This window comes from Syngnathoides biaculeatus, chromosome 9, assembly GCF_019802595.1.
Source record: "Syngnathoides biaculeatus isolate LvHL_M chromosome 9, ASM1980259v1, whole genome shotgun sequence".
Taxonomy (NCBI): Eukaryota; Metazoa; Chordata; class Actinopteri; order Syngnathiformes; family Syngnathidae; genus Syngnathoides; species Syngnathoides biaculeatus.
Window position 1 is genome coordinate 3,708,010 of NC_084648.1, and position 16,972 is coordinate 3,724,981.

The 16,972-nt window shown below is 41.8% G+C and overlaps 1 protein-coding gene across 3 annotated transcripts; it reads left to right on the forward strand.

Annotated features, from left to right (window-relative positions):
• The first annotated feature begins 4,053 nt into the window (after positions 1–4,053).
• On the forward strand, positions 4,054–16,371 carry pld5 (phospholipase D family member 5). 3 transcript variants are annotated; one of them, XM_061830934.1, is made up of 9 exons: positions 4,054–4,415; positions 10,517–10,653; positions 10,758–10,941; positions 11,132–11,425; positions 11,892–12,089; positions 13,223–13,374; positions 13,555–13,720; positions 13,818–13,908; positions 15,087–16,371. In XM_061830934.1, the coding sequence occupies exons 1-9, from the start codon at positions 4,257–4,259 to the stop codon at positions 15,275–15,277; spliced, it is 1,572 nt and encodes a 523-aa protein (XP_061686918.1). In that variant the 5' UTR covers positions 4,054–4,256; the 3' UTR covers positions 15,278–16,371. The 3 variants fall into 3 exon arrangements, with proteins under 3 accessions (XP_061686918.1, XP_061686917.1, XP_061686919.1); XM_061830933.1 differs by having other exon boundaries at positions 11,114–11,425; positions 15,087–16,370; XM_061830935.1 differs by having other exon boundaries at positions 11,114–11,222; positions 11,818–12,089; positions 15,087–16,369.
• The last annotated feature ends 601 nt before the right edge of the window (positions 16,372–16,972 follow it).

Sequence of the window (16,972 nt, forward strand, 5' to 3'; positions counted from 1 at the left end):
GCATTTTGTGAAAAAATGACTACTAAAGGTGTTGAAAAAATAATCCTTTTGCCAATTAAATTAGATGCAAATCCAGCACTTCAACACGTGTCACTGAAAGAAGGGTTGACCAGAATTTTTGTTGTGGCTCCAGTCTAAATCAGTCATAAAATTAAAAAAAAAATCACTCACACATAAATAGTTCATTAGTGGTCTTCTGTCATGTACATCATTAGCTGTTCTTGTGGTCTTTAAAAATACATGTAGCAATTCCTCAATAGTGTGTCTGTCAATTTTCACTGACCTCACGCTCATTTGAGTTATGGCAGTGGCAGCTATCTTGACAAAAAAAAATGACAGCCAGTGTGATAAATAAGCACGACAACCTCCGGAAAAAGCATGCCGTGCAGATGCTTGCCATATTTTTTCGGGGTTTTTTTTCATTTTGCTAATTAGCCATTTAGTAACTGAGATTGGACACCAAACCATGGTCAAACTGGAATGATTCACTGGAGAACTGTGAGAAATTTGACGGACAAGCTCTGCATTTGTATGGCGGTGTAACATTTAGAAGCAACAGCCATATATTCATTTAAAAAAAATGTCAAATTTTAGATTTCATTCAAAAATATATATTGTGGGTAGGGACAACTGTTTCATGTTGTGAAACATAGATGCCAATGGCCTTTTTTAGTAACCAGTTTCATGTTCTGGTCTTTTAGATAATAGTGGAAACAGCACTGAAAAGTATAGAATACATAGAGTATGTCACCTCAACCCTCATGATTGGACAGTAGAGTAGTCTTGACTCAGTTGCCTGAATCTTTTTCCCACAACCCAAAAGTTGCGCCTTTGATCCCATGTTGTCTCCTTAACCCAAAGTGTCCTTGAGCAAGTGTCCCCCCAGCTGCGTTCGATGGTCCAGTGTGTGACTGAGCTGTTAACTTCATTTTCATGGCAGTATAAGGCAATCCATTTATAATTGTGTCGACAGATGTGGTGACGTTCTAATAGTATTCTAGTAAAGTGAATGTAGAAAAGTGTACAGGTCCGATACTGATAGACTCTTCCCCAGCAGAATGCTGTGATATGGACTGATGCTACGTAAAGGCCACAATTTTAACCAACCAGTATTGTCATGTGTTACTGTATACCATAAAGGTACAGTAAGCAAATTACACTTAAATTCACAATTATTACAAGTGAGTCAGCATTGACTTGCAGGAGACAATCATTTGCAATGTCTGGAAGATCAGTGGTTATGACACCATCCAAAGTGAAGGCGTACATAAAAGTGTATATATACAGTCTTTATAGGCGTGTACTTGAGAATGGTGTGCTTGTTTCCATGTTCAGGTACTTATTGTGTTTGGCACGTCAAGCCTGCACGAAGTAGGGCTTGAACTACACTAATGTTTAGCAGTTTATTTTAATAACATCATGTAACTTGACTGACTAATATTATCATGTAATGGGTTTGTTTGTTTGATGAGTATCCGCACTCATTGGTGGTGCACAGGTCGACTCCCTTGACAACCACTACTCCTCCGTGTAAGTGAATTACCTGGCAACCCATAGTTGTACTCTTGTTTTCTCCTCCACTTCCACTGTTCCTCCCATGTCTCCCGCTTGGATCCCCACTCCAACCATGCCATCAAGCTCTTCAACCTGTTCATGCTCTCGCCTCCTGCCTGCTCCTTGTCCTCACAGACCTCCAACACTGAATTAACTCAAAATATCTAATTAACTCAAACTCAAAATAAACAATTTTCATCACCTCAGTCTGCTTTTGGGTCCAGTCCTATATCGACGATTACTGATCGTGACAAAATACTCTGGCCAACATGAAACCAGTGGCACTCCAGCAGCCCTCCCGTGAGTATTCCTCCTGAGCCCGCAGTCTTTGCCCAACCCATCTTCCCATACAAAGAACCATCCATCCATCCATCATCCATCCATCCATCCATCCATCCATCATCCATCCATCCATCCATCCATCCATCCATCCACTTTCTTAGCCACTTATCCTCACAAGGGTAACGGGAGTGCTGGAGCCTATCCCAGGTGTCAATGGGCAGGAGCCAGGGTACACCCTGAACTGGTTGCTAGCCAATCGCAGGGCACATAGAGATAAACAACAGCCGCACTCACAATCACACCTAGGGGCAATTTAGAGTGTCCAATAATGCATGTTTTTGGGATGCGGGAGGAAACTGGAGTACCTGGAGAAAACCCATGCAAGGCACGGGGAGAACATGCAAACTCCACACAGGCGGGTCCGGAATTGAACCCGGGACCTCAGAACTGTGATGACAACGCTTTCCAGCTGCTCCATGGTGCCGCCTACAAAACAACTCAAATCCAAAATTGCTTTCCTCATTAACCTCCTGTACAGAGAAGCTGCTAAACTGGCTACTGCACTTTGGCATATTTCTTCACCAATATTTGCATCATTTGACTCATTTTCGACCAAGCTTAACATATGGCAATGAAATGGCCTGGTTGTCCACAATAGATACACAATTATTGGTTCAAAATGGTGATGACGTTCCTGGGGGTTTGATTTAGTTTTGCTACATTGCTTGGGGTCACTCAAAGCAGTGTGGGGTGATGAGGAGGTGGTCAGGAGTTCAGGATATCTTGGAATGGATTACGGCGCTGGGCCCACGGAGGACGCCAGTCTGTGAGCTCTCACCCCCCTCTCCCTTCCTCTTTGCTGTAAGCGATTGTCTAGCCGGATGGATGCCGAAAATAAGTCCTCGAGTGAGGAGGGTTGGCCGCGAGCTCGTCCTTGAGCGACTAAGAAAGCCCCTTTATAAAAAAAAACAAAAAACCTGAGCACAGTAATATCCCACTGCCAGAATTCTAAACTCTACAGAATAGGACCAATGGAACTTGAGCTCTGAGTGAGCGTAAGTAGGGCCTACTCAGTGCCTCCTCTCACTCGGTGGAGGAACATGAGGCTCTCAGTACGGCCGGTGGGATTGATCAGAGGCAGCGGGCTCAGAAGGAATACTCATGGGAGGGTTTGCAGAGTGATTTTGGAAATATATGAGGTTGTTGCGAGAATGTGTTAAAAGACCCCATAAGCTCACAAAGAATGTTGTCCAGTCTAAGCAATGTGGGAGCCTTGGTGGGTGAGAGCTTCCATTAACGCTTCTGGGGTTGCTTGTTCCATGATGGCCAGAGTATTCTGTCACAATACAATCATATCAATGTTGACTGGACCCAGAAGCAGACAGTCATGGAGGAAGTCGCGGAGAATGTTTTATTATAATAGAGTACAGTACTGGGTAAGCATCTGCAAGGCATGATGGTGGACCATCAGTAGAAGGCACATACAGGAAGAGATTTTGGCAAATTCGGTCTGTGTACCACAAGTGAGTGATAATATTCCGGCGCTGGAATCCTGGATCTGCAGGCGAATATTCAGCCAAGGTGATGCTGATTGCTGAAGAGAGAGAGAGAGAGGCAAGGAGCAAAGCGCCACCCAAACTCCAAAGGAGGAAGTGCAGGGCACAGATCATGACAGAAAGCTCTTGGTAAAATTCAACAGCGAAAATGTTTTGGACAAAACCTGATTGAATAATTGGTTAAAGGTGTCACCAGTGTTGTCTACATTTACAGTGAGTGTACCCAAGTTGTTGTTTTTTTCATACCATGATCAGTTACCGTAATAGTGGTGTGTATCCCTTCCTACTCCTAGATACGAAAGCCAGAGCCTCTCACACCTGCACCATTTTTAAGCAATAAATTATGCAGGCTGTAAAAATCTCCAATAATACTCAGTGGCTCTTTTTTTGACATGAAGTTTGCCCAGGACATTCTATGCGGCAGTTCAGTGTTTGAGAAATGATATTTCATATTCTTGTGTGTATTTCTCTCAGTCTCTGACATTCTTTATCAGATGTTCCTCAATCACATTAGGTTCCGCTCTGCAACTACAGCCTCTCCTGTTGAATTTTCATCATGTCCAGAGAGCCATTTCACGCCCCTCCCATCCTGCTAGTAGACCAATGAGATACAGATACAAACACACACAAAACACACACACACACCCCTCCCAAACAAGTATCAGGAGTGTGAGAAGGCGTTGGTGCTCTGGCCACAAACGGAGCACAGGGGAGTGCAGCAGCGTGCAAATCAGGCACATAGAAAGAAATCAAGCAAGCATTTGCAGCTTTAAATGAGAGAAATCGACAGACGTGTCAACATCTCGCTATTCTTTTAGCTTGAGTCTGTGGCCCTTGCAGGCGGCACAGACACGCGGGCCATTAATGGAACTGTCAAATAACCCAAGGTCAAGGGGGCATGAGGAGGCTCCCCCAGTACTGCTGTCTGATCTGACCCAAGTGAAAAACAGCAGCTTCAGTGCTGCCCAACAACAGGGCTACTCTGCAACCATCTTTCTGCGCCGCAAAGACAAACTAGAGAAGGTAAGACAAGAGTTTTTTGTTTTTCACGTGTTTCACTGTTTTCAAGTGAAACAACAGCATTTTATGAAGTCAATCACTTTTAAAGTGTCTCTGGAATTGTATATACATTGAACTTTGGAAGTTGGGACTCTAACTGTTATGAAACAGTAGATATCCAATCGTACAGAGTTTAAGGGTTGTAAAACTAGATGGAAAATATTCAGCAACATGGAATCAGGTTTAAATCCATTGGAAGGGTTCTTAATGCCTGTGGAGCATCAACTCCAAGACAGTAGAAGTTCAATACAACACAAGACAGAGCTGAGCTCTGTTGCCACAGACGAGTATTGATCACTACTTTCCTCATTGCTACTACACACCCATTACACACTCACATACACTTATAAAAACACAGGGCATATACTACGCATTCAACTGTTTCTCGTCTTCTCAGGTTCTGGTCAGTCTGTTATTCTTGTATTGCTTTCCTCACAAGTTTATTTTTGAATTGCTGATCGAACTTGTGCATGAATCCTGAGGCATGTAAACGATTGAGCTGAAATAATACAGTAAAAAATAAAATAAAATTGTGAACGTTAACTGTAGTCGCTGGGATGGATCCAATTCCATATTTGCACAACACTACACTAAATGTGGAATACTAACATATTTGTTGTTGCTCCTGGTGGATTAAAGTGCGGCGGTAATATAAAGCTCTCAAAAAGCTTAATGCGATCCATCAAGGATTCTACCTGATGTATTAATCATTCAGCATGTGAAAAGGAATATAATGTAGTAACTGATAAATCGTGCGCCATTATCCTGTGTGGAGAGGTTGTCACAATATGACACATTCATCCTTGTATTCAGTTTTTTTTGCCGCCCTGCTCAAAACAAGTGCCATTTTTTACGAAAACTAATAAAGTGCAATGTAATCCATTTCAATGGATATACTTGTACGGGTTGTGGTAAATGCTGTGCGTATTCATCCAGAATGGACATCGATTGATGGCGGCTTTCAGAAAATTGAGTTGACTGAAGGCTGTGAAAGCGGTTTTCACTGAACAAGTCATGTTTTGCTGTGGCCAGACACTCCCCGATGGAGTTTACTCAACCAGACAGACTGATGGGATTTTTTTTATTTTATTTTACTGCTACATACAAAACTAAAGTAGTTGGCTCGTGGCCCGGCTGCATATCAACGTGGCATCGTGCCCAGCCGGCCTTCACTTAGTATATCATTCTGACTTTGATGCTACAGTAATGTTGAAGACCGGAGCCCCAGCAGCCCACCTCCCCCACACCCCCCAAAAAAATAAAATAACAAAAAGCCAATACTTCCTATGATTGCACTGCAAGCAGCCGCTGAGCCTCAGGTGTGAAGGTGAGACACCAGCAGTGAAACGTCCTTCACTGGCGTTCACCGAAGTGTTTATTTTTCATGGGAGGAAAGAAAAAGCGTTTTTCCAAACTGAGATTAAAACAAAAAAATTGTCAAAAAAATTTAGACAGAGCGAAGGTAAGTTGCAGATGTTTGGATGAATAAAAAGAACAGTCTCAGAATAATAAAAAAGATTTTTGGAAAAGAGCTCATTAAAGGCTTGGTTTGGTAAAGAATCACCATTACTCTCAATTTCTTTATTCAACATCTGAACATTCAAGTTTTAAAAAAATGATGAGCTTCTTCTTCAGTAATACTGTTGAAAAAAAATGAATGTTTTAACAGAGACTGCATATTGTTGCACATTATGCAGGAATTTATGAGACAAATTAAATCTATTAGCATGTTGTGTCCTTGGTGAAAAAATGTTTTAAATGCAACAATATATTATTTTTGGCATAAATGCTGTCTCATTAGCTTTTTATTCAAAACTAGTATAAACATCCACACCGGGTATGTAAGTAGATGAGTTTTCATCTATCGATCATGACTTTCCAGTAGTAGTGATTAGGTTATTGATTATTAATCTTTTTTTGGGGGGGGGTAGCAAGTTGTCTCAGATTTCTGTCACTCGCAAAGACCTCGTCTCACAAACATATGTTGACAAAAAAAAATGTGCTTGACCATGGTGGGTGCAGCTGTAAGAGAAGTCATGTCTCTCAGGATGTGACTCAGACATTTCTTGTCTCGGTTTTGCTGTCCTTTTGCTCTGTCACTGAGAACAGAAGAGAGCCTGCATTGAGCAGCTCAAACACTCACAGTAGACATGACGTTGTGCCATATACATGTACAGATACTGTACATGTGCCATGTGTGTGATATCGCATACAGCCTCATACTCAGAGTGGCACTTTACTTTAGGAATACCCTTAAAAGGGCTTTTTAAATTGTTGCTACTGTACAGGATTTGTTATTTGACCTGTTGATACAATAAAAACACACAAACACGTTATACAATATCAACACAGACAATATAAATATATGTAATTTAAAAAACTATTACAGACATCATAGAATACCAAAAGCAAAGCATATTTATTTCCTGTAGATGGCGCGTTTCATGCACAGGGTATATGATGTGCTTGACGTGATAAAAATCATTTTAAAAAACAGCTTGTAAACATTTAAAACAAAAAGGGAGGGGAAAAAGTATGATTAAAAAAGCATAGACTGCAAGAAATATCATTTAAAAGTGGAAAAGCTTTATTTTTTTTTTTTAACCTGGACTCAAATAAACTGTCACTTCTTTTCGAAAATGATTCCATTTATGTGCAGCATAACATCTAAATGCTGCTCCCCCATGTTTGCTTTGGACTCTGGGCTCCACTATCTGACCTGGTTCTTGTCCACCTCAGAGCCCTACTGGGGTTATATTCCTTCCTTTAAATTTCAACACGCAATTTCAAGGTGCACCGTAAACGGCCACGGCCGCACGAGGCACACGAATGATTTTCTTTCCCTCCTCCTTCACCACCTTGCAATGTGCAGCCGTGCAACGGTGATGCTAACGGCCCTAAAACTTGTGCTGAACCTCCGGCGGCTCCTCTAACGGCACTTCACTTTTTTATTGTCCAAATGAGCTCCAAAATTCCAAACCTATTAGAAGTTTATATCAACCATAACATCTTTATCCAAACTCGCAGCTAACTTTGGACAAGAGGCGGGGTACACCCTCAAATGGTCACCAGCCAATCGCAGAGCACATATAAACAAACAACTGTTCACACCTATGGACAATTTAATTTTCGATTAACCTACCTGGAGAAAACCTAAGCAGGGACAGGGAGAACTTGCAAAATTCACATAAATTTGAACCCCATTCTGCAGAACTATGGGGCAGATGTGCTAACCAGTCACCTCACTTCAAACACTTATTTATCCATCCATTTTCTAAACCGCTTATCCACACAAGGGTCATGGGGCATTTATTTATTTAGAAACAAAAACATTGGGGGGCATAATAAACTTGTGGCATAAATCACTACCATGTATCTAATGGAGCCACACTGCTTTCTCAAAATTTTAACACTTGAGCTACGATGGTCTCATAAAGGGAGAGCTACAGCTACTTGTAGGCTTATTTGCATACTAAACGGTGCTTACTGCGGTGATGGTCTCATTGCAAAAAGTCGGCAAGTAGCAGAGAGCAGAGGAGAAGGAGAGTCCAGGGAACTTGTGTGGATATGATTTGAAGGTGTGAGGTATTTAGGTGCTCTGCCCCCTCTTGCCCCTGCATGAAGTCATCCCGAGTTTGTAGAGCCTTCCTTCCAGGTATATGCCAATTTAGGTTGAATCACGGTATAGCTATAAGTTTCAAAAGGGAGGCATGAGAGGGGCGGGAGTGGGGGGGTGCCTGCTGGGATTCTAAACAACAGCTTTGCATTGCTGCTTTCGAACAAGAGGGATTAGTCTGTGTGCATCTCTCCTACAGCCTCTGTTGTGTCAGCATGGAGCTGCACTACTTGATCATTCTGTACTGCACGCACACAAATGCGCACACACGCGTGCAGACTGCAAGCTTCAAATAAGATCACGACATGAGGTGCACAAACAAATACATGCTTCAGGGCGTTCGTGAAACATATGCATGATGAAGTGACAACGTCAGAGAATGGAACGGCGTCGAAAGACCAAAAGAGACTGATAAAGACGGTCCAAATGAAGTTTGAAGGAGTGCAGCTCTCAAGGCAGGCCTGACCACCAAGTAACCCCTGAAGATGACAATCCCAACCTTCATATATGCACGTATAATATATGCCAAATCCTGACTCGATCACATTATTGTTGTGGAGTTCATTGTGCTGAAATGTCAGAATGAATGTGTGGATTGCGTTTTGAATATAATGTAACTTAATATAATACAATCAGCAACTCACATTTATAGCCATAATTGATTTCTTTGCGGTGAGTTTTAACAGAATCAGAAAAAAAAAAAAAAATTTACTACATTCCGTGCCTGAATGGAACTTTTCTTCAATAGAATTTCTGAACAGTAATGTGCATATCTGCATGTCAGGCCTCCTCTTTTCCTCTGTTCAGACTAATAAAAATTTCAGGGTCTCAGCGGGCATTAAAGGAGAGTAAAGTACACACGATGTGCTGAAGAGAGGGAAGCTGGGAGAATCAAATATTGTCCAGACCCCCCAAGAAAGCGTGAGGAAGGGTTACTATGTCATCTTTAAAAGGACAAATAACTGTGCAAATTGAGCTAACATAGAAAGAAAAAAGGATATCGTCGCATCCTCTCATTGGCAGCATTAAGGGAGCCCATTAAGTAATGTCACTTAATCTAATGAATGATTTTTATTAACAATGATACCTTTTTATTCACAGTTTCAGAGCTTTATTTATATGTAATCATCCAAAATTGTTCATTTAGCTATTTATTTGGCTGTGGTATGGAACTGTAAAATCCATTAAGTTTTTTTTTCCTTGTTTCAAAATGTTTTTGTGATGTCTTACGTTTTGTCCTCATTTGGAAATGCTTCCATTCATCCATCCATCCATCTATCTATCCCTCCATCCATTTTTTAGCCGCTTATCCTCACGAGGGTTGCGGGAGTGCTGGAGTCTATCCCAGCTGTAAACGGGCAGGAGGCGGGGTACACCCTGAACTGGTTCCCAGCCAATCGCAGGGCACATGAAGACCAACAGCCGCACTCGCCATCACACCTCGGGGCAATTTTAGTGTCCAATTAATGTTGCATGTTTTTGGGATTTGGGAGGAAACCGAAGTGCCCGGAGAAAGCCCACGCAGGCAGGGGAAGAACATTCAAACGCCACACACGGAGGGCCGAGATTGAACCCGGGACCTCAGAACTGTGAGGCTAACAAATTCCACCTGACCCACCGTGCTGGGAAATACTTCAAATTATGGAAAATACATTGCGTTAACTTATGTATGAAATGCACTCTAAATTACATTTTTATTTGGTACCATTTCCCAATAAAAATGTCCTCTGACTGTGATGCAGTGCACTTTAATCTAATCACGTTTTGATACAACTCGTCTACGGATCTCACTTAATCCGATAGATCACTGGTAAAATATTGTATCTGTAGCTCATAAAGACAAAGAAAACAGAAAAAGCTATGATGCAAGTCTGCAGTGGTAAGCAAAACCAAAGCACATGATTGCACTTTTAAAACTGTCAAATCAAGGCTTCAGACTCAGACAGGGTCAGGACAACAGGGCTGTGATGCGCCACTGTGAATCCCCCGCACCTTTATTACAGCCACAATATACGCTCGTGTACACAAATATTGCCTTTAATATTCCAAGACATGATACAGAGGTCCTAAAATCCATTTCAGGAGGGAAATGCTTGAACAGCAAGGCACGCAGTGTTAAAAGAAGTAATTTCCGGTATTCAGAGTCATCTATTATCCCTACATCTGTGAGTGTTTCAGTGGCATGGACAAATGGATGTGATTTTCTTGTCCTGTTCCCGTGTTTTCAAAGCAGCAGTTTTGCTTGTCCAATGTCACATCCTTACTATTTTTTTTTATTGATCACATAACCTACCGTCTCAGTGTATTGATTGAGGAAATTAACATTTATGCCGCCATTAAATTCCCTCCCCAAGGCTTTAAAATAAATTGCCTTGGTGTTGCCTCTTTGGCCCTTGTAGATTATTATGCATTGTTTATGAAAGCTGTTTTTGTCTCTGCGACTTGTCAGACTCAGCAGAAGTGCATTGCCATCTTTGCACTGTTGTGCTGCTTTGCCGTGCTCTTGGTGCTCATCTTCTCTTCTGTGGATCTTTGGGGGGACAGTGAGGATGGAATCACAGAAGAGAATTGTCGCACTGACTGTCGGTGAGATAATCGGGGAACTTTGAAAGTGTAACATAAAAAGAAGACGAACAGCAATGTTAATTTGTTGACGCTCTCATTAAGACGTGGCTTTATGCATATTGCAGGATTGTCCTTATGGAGACAATCCCTGAGGATCTTAAAGAACACTTGAATGCTAGACCCCACTTGCCACTCTTTGTCGGCTTCCACGCCCTGCTGGACCGAGCTAAGCACTCGGTCCAGGTCGTGTCACCAGTCTGGAACTTGAGGCCCTTGGAAGAAGAAAGTACGCCGACCACAGGAAGACAGGTACAAAGTCGTGAATACACCACTGATTTAAAGCAAGAGAAGATGTCAACTTGTATTTCCCAAGTGGTCCATGAGAGAAAACTAATTATTTTAAGGATTACGTGTCCCCTCTTAATGAGTTAAATCCTGTTGAGATGAAACAATGCATAAACACTGAATACCGCTTCTTCAGGGTCAACTTTTATTCCAGAGATTGCTCACCTTGAAATCCCGTGGGGTCAAACTAAAGATTGCCAGCAGCCTGACGAACTCTGCAGAACAGAAGATTTTGGCAACGCATAGTGAGTCAATTAGCACACTGGCATTCAGTCCACCTTTTTACATTCACCCCTTCCCGTTCGTTTGTTACCGTCCAGACGCAGAGGTTCATTTGGTCAACATGACAGCTTTTACCAGAGGGGGACTCCATTCCTCATTCTGGATCGTAGATCGGACACACTTTTATGTTGGCAGTGCTGACATGGACTGGAGGTCGTTCTCCAAGGTAGCATCAAAATTATGCATGTGTTGTGCAAAAATTATGGGTTGACACTCTAATTAGACGTATTTTTAGCATCTCTGAACTAAAGGCTGAGCAAGCACATCGAAAATCCCGCGTCTTCGAACTGAAACTGACATACAATCTACATGTGAGTAAGACTTTGGATAAATGTTAGACAAGTCATGCAAAGACTTGAAACTAATGTATTCCCTAACCATGCTAATTAAAGGAAAGCACATTTAGTGTGGTCCTTTCCCTCTAGGTCACACACTCAAACAGTAAGAACATCCACGCCAATATTAAGAGACTATTTAGAGCAGTTAATGTGTTTGCTGACCCATGTCTTATCTTTAAATTAATACACCTTTACGTTCTGTTGTCATTCTGTCTCTCAGGACAAAGGACACCTGAGTCTCAACTTTTCTCCTGTATCACTGGTGACTTTTTCTTCCTTCCTGACACCCCACAGAGAAAGGAGTTGGGCCTGATGGTGTACAACTGCAGTTGTCTGGCTCTGGACCTCCACAGAGTCTTTTCTTTTTACTGGCAACTCCATGAGAGGGACTATATCCCCTCCATCTGGTCTAAAAGAGTTACAGCGCTCTATGGGAGACATCAGCCCCTGGAGCTGCAACTCAACAATACCCCTGCAGTTGCATATGTGTCTGTAAGGATCTTTCTCTAGTAGTATTTAGGTTTTGATACTAAATGGGTAGTGTCTTGGTGCCCGTTGTGAGCGTGTTACTATATCCTGTCCCCTTTTTCAATTGCCACGTCTCCCTCTAGGGGCATGACATTGTGGTTCATGTTTTCATATTTCTAGTAAACATCTAGACTGTTCTGGATAATTAAAGCAACGTTAATGCCCAGTAAGTCGTCATGCAGGAAACCTGGAGAAAACCTACGGCACGAGGAAAACATGCAAACTCCTAACAGACGGGAACCCTTGTTCTCAGAACTGTGAGGTGATTTTGTTAACCAGCTGTCCACCGTGCCGCTTTTGTCACTTTGAATATCTTTATTGCAGTTCGTTGATCCAGTCTAAATATTGTCAAAAACAGACTATGCATGGATGGTGAAAATGTTTAAGGAATTATTGGCTAAGCATCTAGAATTTTAATTTTAATTTAATTTGTATCGTATTATGAAAGTGTATTGCTGTCACACAAAAAAAAAAATCCTGTTTTTCAGACTAATATTTTCTGTTTTTCAGGCTATTTTTTTCTGGTTTTCGGGCTAATATTTTTCCCAATCAGGATTTTTTTTTTTTTTTTTTTTTGATGACAGCAATACGCTTCCGTACTTCCGTATCCACCCAACCTTTCTGCATCAGAAATGAACTACATCACCTCATACAGTATTCTTTTGTAATTCTTCCCTCCTCATGGTAATAAACTAGAGCAACCCAAATATTACAAAAGGTGTTCAGGCTGATGAAGCGTAGTTCTACACCACTATTCTAAACATGTAGTAAGCTTTGTAAAGGCAGAATGTGACTTGTCTAAGTACGATGTTTGGTCCCTTGATGTACTTATAACCGGACCATGGTCTAGACAGAGGCTTATGAAAGATTATTTGCCAACTTGCAACAGACACAGTTAGGGGGTGATCAATCATGCCCTTGCCTGCTTCAACCTGCTCTTGTGACCTGAGCTCCCTTACTGTCATAATCCCAAAAAGGTTCAAGTAGCATACTAGGTTTGCGTCTTCACCATTTTAGCTCAATTCAATGTTTCACTTGTGCTCTGTGTATTTGTACAACATGTGCAAAGTCACCGTACTGATGTATCTTCTGTGCAGTCCTCCCCTGGTCTCTTCTGTGCTAAAGAGCGCACTAAAGATGTGGACGCCATCTATCACGTCATGCAGAGCGCAAAGACATTTGTCTTCATTTCTGTGACCGACTACCTCCCTCTAGTGAGCAGGCGCCTCAGAGGAACCTTGGTCACAAGGTACTGCACTTTCCTGTGAAAACATGTGCTTCTGTTGCATGCCTGTCCCTGATGATAAGAATACGTAGTGACCTAATCTGTGGTTGCAGCTTGCGAGTAAAATGTAACAGAGGTGAACTATCTTGGTGCAAGTCAGTGAGGAAATTGTCTAATTAATCAAAGCGACTTCACCAACATCAGGTACTGGTCGCCACTTGATGAGATGATCAGAGAGGCTGTGGTTCTGAGAGGGATCAAAGTTCGCCTGCTCATAAGCTTCTGGAAGAACACTCACCCGCTCACCTTCAACTTCGTAACCTCACTCCAGTCGCTGTGCATGCAACTGTACAACTGTTCTCTTGAGGTGGTATGTGGAACAACTCTCTGACTAATATTCAATCGTGTAGAATTGAGGATATTCTTCTTTATTATAGATCATTTTTGTAAATTAAATTATTTTTCAGAGGTTTTTCAGTCATAAGGAGCAAAACGATGACGTTCAACACGGACTCAATCACAACAAGTACATGCTGACTGACAATGCTTTATACATTGGTAAGTAATGCATTTTGCATCTATTAAAATATGCAACAATATCCATCCATCCATCCATTTTCTTCACCGCTTATCTTCACAAGGGTCAGAGGGAGAGCTGGAGCCTATCCCAGGGGTCATCGGGGAGGAGGTTGGGTAAACCCTGAACTGGTTGTCAGCCCATCATAGGGCACATAGAGACAAACATCCGCACTCTGTCACGAACCAACGGTGCTGGGGTGAACCCAAATGCAGGACTCCAAGACGAGGACATGATGTTAGACGTGGTTTTATTTCGCAAGTTGGTCGATATCAAAAAGCAATACAAAAAAAGGCAGAGGCACAAAAAGTCTGGACTAGGCAGGATCCAAAAAGACGTTCAGCTAGGTCCGATGACTATGGGGAAAACTAACAAGCTTAACAGGAATGGGGTAACCAAAGGGCACAGAATCATTGTGACGAGGATAGCTCAACAATACACTTACTCTCAATGGTGGAGAATCCAACTGGCAGTGAACACAACACACTGACACAAGGCAACAAACTGGCAACGCCAGTACCAAAACTCCAAACTTAAATACATGGTCTAATTAGAGTCCACATGGAAAACAGGTGTGGCCAGTGACAGGTGTCAGAGGTCACACCGCCCAGAGGTCACGCCCCTCTTTGCAGTGGTCCGGCCTTGCTCGTGACACACCCACAAGCACACCTTGGGGCAATTTAGAATGTCCAATTATTGTTGCATGTTTTTGGGATGTGGGAGGAAACCAAAGTGCCCGGAGACAACCCACGCAGGCCCAATGGGAGAACATGCAAACTCCACACAGGTGGGGCCAGGATTGAACCCGGGTCCTTAGAACTGTGAGGCCAACACTTTACAGCTACACCACCGTACCGCGATGCAACAATATATTATTTTATATTGATTGTATTTATCATAGGGATAACGCTCCATTTCCTAACTTTGGACAGTGATAGGAAGCAGTTGACCTGAAAAATGTTTTTAAAATCTTTATCTCATTTAAGAACCAAGATGTAGTTTTGTGGACAACAGATCAGTTCCCCTCGACAGCTGAATAGCACATTTGATTAAAATAGATGCTGCTATATTACTTCAATTTGAAGTTCATAGTAGTCCATTGTAGATACACACAACTGAAAATGCTCTTCATTTTCTGATCTCTGTTTTTCCTCCTTAGGGAACCACAACTGGGTTGGTAATGAATTTTCTGATAATGGCGGAGTTGGGCTCGTGGTCCAGATGAAAAATAGGGGTGGGAAGATCATGGAACAACTGAAAGCGGCTTTTGAAAGAGATTGGACTTCACCTTATTCTAAAAGCCTGCTGGGAAACCAAGATCGGTACGACAAATACGGACACCTGCACTAATTGGAGACCAAGGAGGAGAACAAGTGGAATGAGCCTTTGTCTTTATAAATACAGACTTACATTTCTGTCAATAAGATAGAACGTGGACATGCTGGACTATGCACGACGATGAACAATTTTGAGCATACTTTCTTTTCCATTGTGCAAATTGTTTTATCCACATCTTTAAGTAACAATACACTGTAGCTCACTGCATTTAAGTCATTATGTTAGTTGGTAATTATCTACTTCTTTGTGACAATAGAATGTTGCATGAAGTATATTTAAACCAATAAGCAAACAACGCGTATTCAACCTATATCCTACGGACAGTAAGAATCTACACTGTGTGTGTGTATGTGTGTGTGTGTGTGTGTGTGTGTGTGTGTGTGTGCGTGTGTTTGGTGTGTTTGTGCACGCAGGACACACATGCAATCAACTAAATAGGACAGCATGTGTAACTACTGACAATTCTGACACATAATACACAGTAACTGTGGAATAAAGAAGCCGGTGCAGGATGTTAAGAAAATGAGTCTCCTCCATGAAAAGTAGGACTGGCCATGACATGCAGAAATTTGGACATTCAGCACTGACTCAAGCAAATCCATCTACGGTCCCATAATGGCACAACATTATTAATGCCTTCATTGTGACCGCGTTTGAGCTGGAGTGCACCCCAGCTGACTTTGGGCATGATGCAGGGGTGCACTGGTTGCCAGTCAGCTGCAGGGCAGCCATTCACACCTAAAGACAATTTAGAGTTAACTTAACCTAACGTGCCTATTTTAGGCATTTGGGAGGCAAACCCAAACAAGCACAGAGACCGCATCCAAAGGCCACACAGGAGGACCAGGACGAAACTCGAATCAAGAACTTTGAAACTGTAAAGCACATGGTTTAACCACTACGACAGTCCTGCAAGTTAAAAATACTTTGCAGTTTTCTAGGAAGCCTGCGGTGAAGGACTCAATCATTTCCACAACTTTCAGTACACTTACAGTATTAAATTATATGTAGCCTGGATCAGAAGGTTATGAAAAAAAATACTTTGTTTTTCCTTTTTTTCTTAAAAAAAAAATCAAATATATCACTTTTTTCATATAAAACTGTAAGTAAGCATGAATATTAAAAGACAGTATAACCATCTAACCATTCTAAAAATGTTCCAGTGTTGAATTTTAAAACATGCAGACAGCAGTGTAGGTTCATTTTACCTTTCGGAGATTATGAGTAAGTAATTTTAAAAATTGGAAAATCAATGTGTTTTTTTTTTTCATAAAAAATAGATTATTCACTTAATGATAACAATTAGCTTTGTCAACATTAACACCAACGAGCGGTTGAAAGCACTTTTAAAAAAAATGTTTTACTGCTTAGTAGACCTTGCTTTGCATCATATTTCTCTGAATTTAGCATATTTTTTGAAAACACAGGGTGAAGTGAGCCCTGCCACCCCCATTTTCACGAATTTTCATTCTCGGAGGCAAAAGGTTGGACGCGCCTGACCTGCATGAAGTATTTAGAATGATCCAACCCTTGTTTGGGATGCATCACAGTGCAGTCCATAAAATCCGTTTATGGGGGTGATTTGTGGAGTTCCCAGATTGGAACACAGCGTGGCAGTGTTGGACCACTCAAGGCGTTTTTAGTCCAGTGCCAATGTAAATCAATTTTGATCCACTGGTGGCGGGGTTTTTTTTTTTTTTTTTTTTT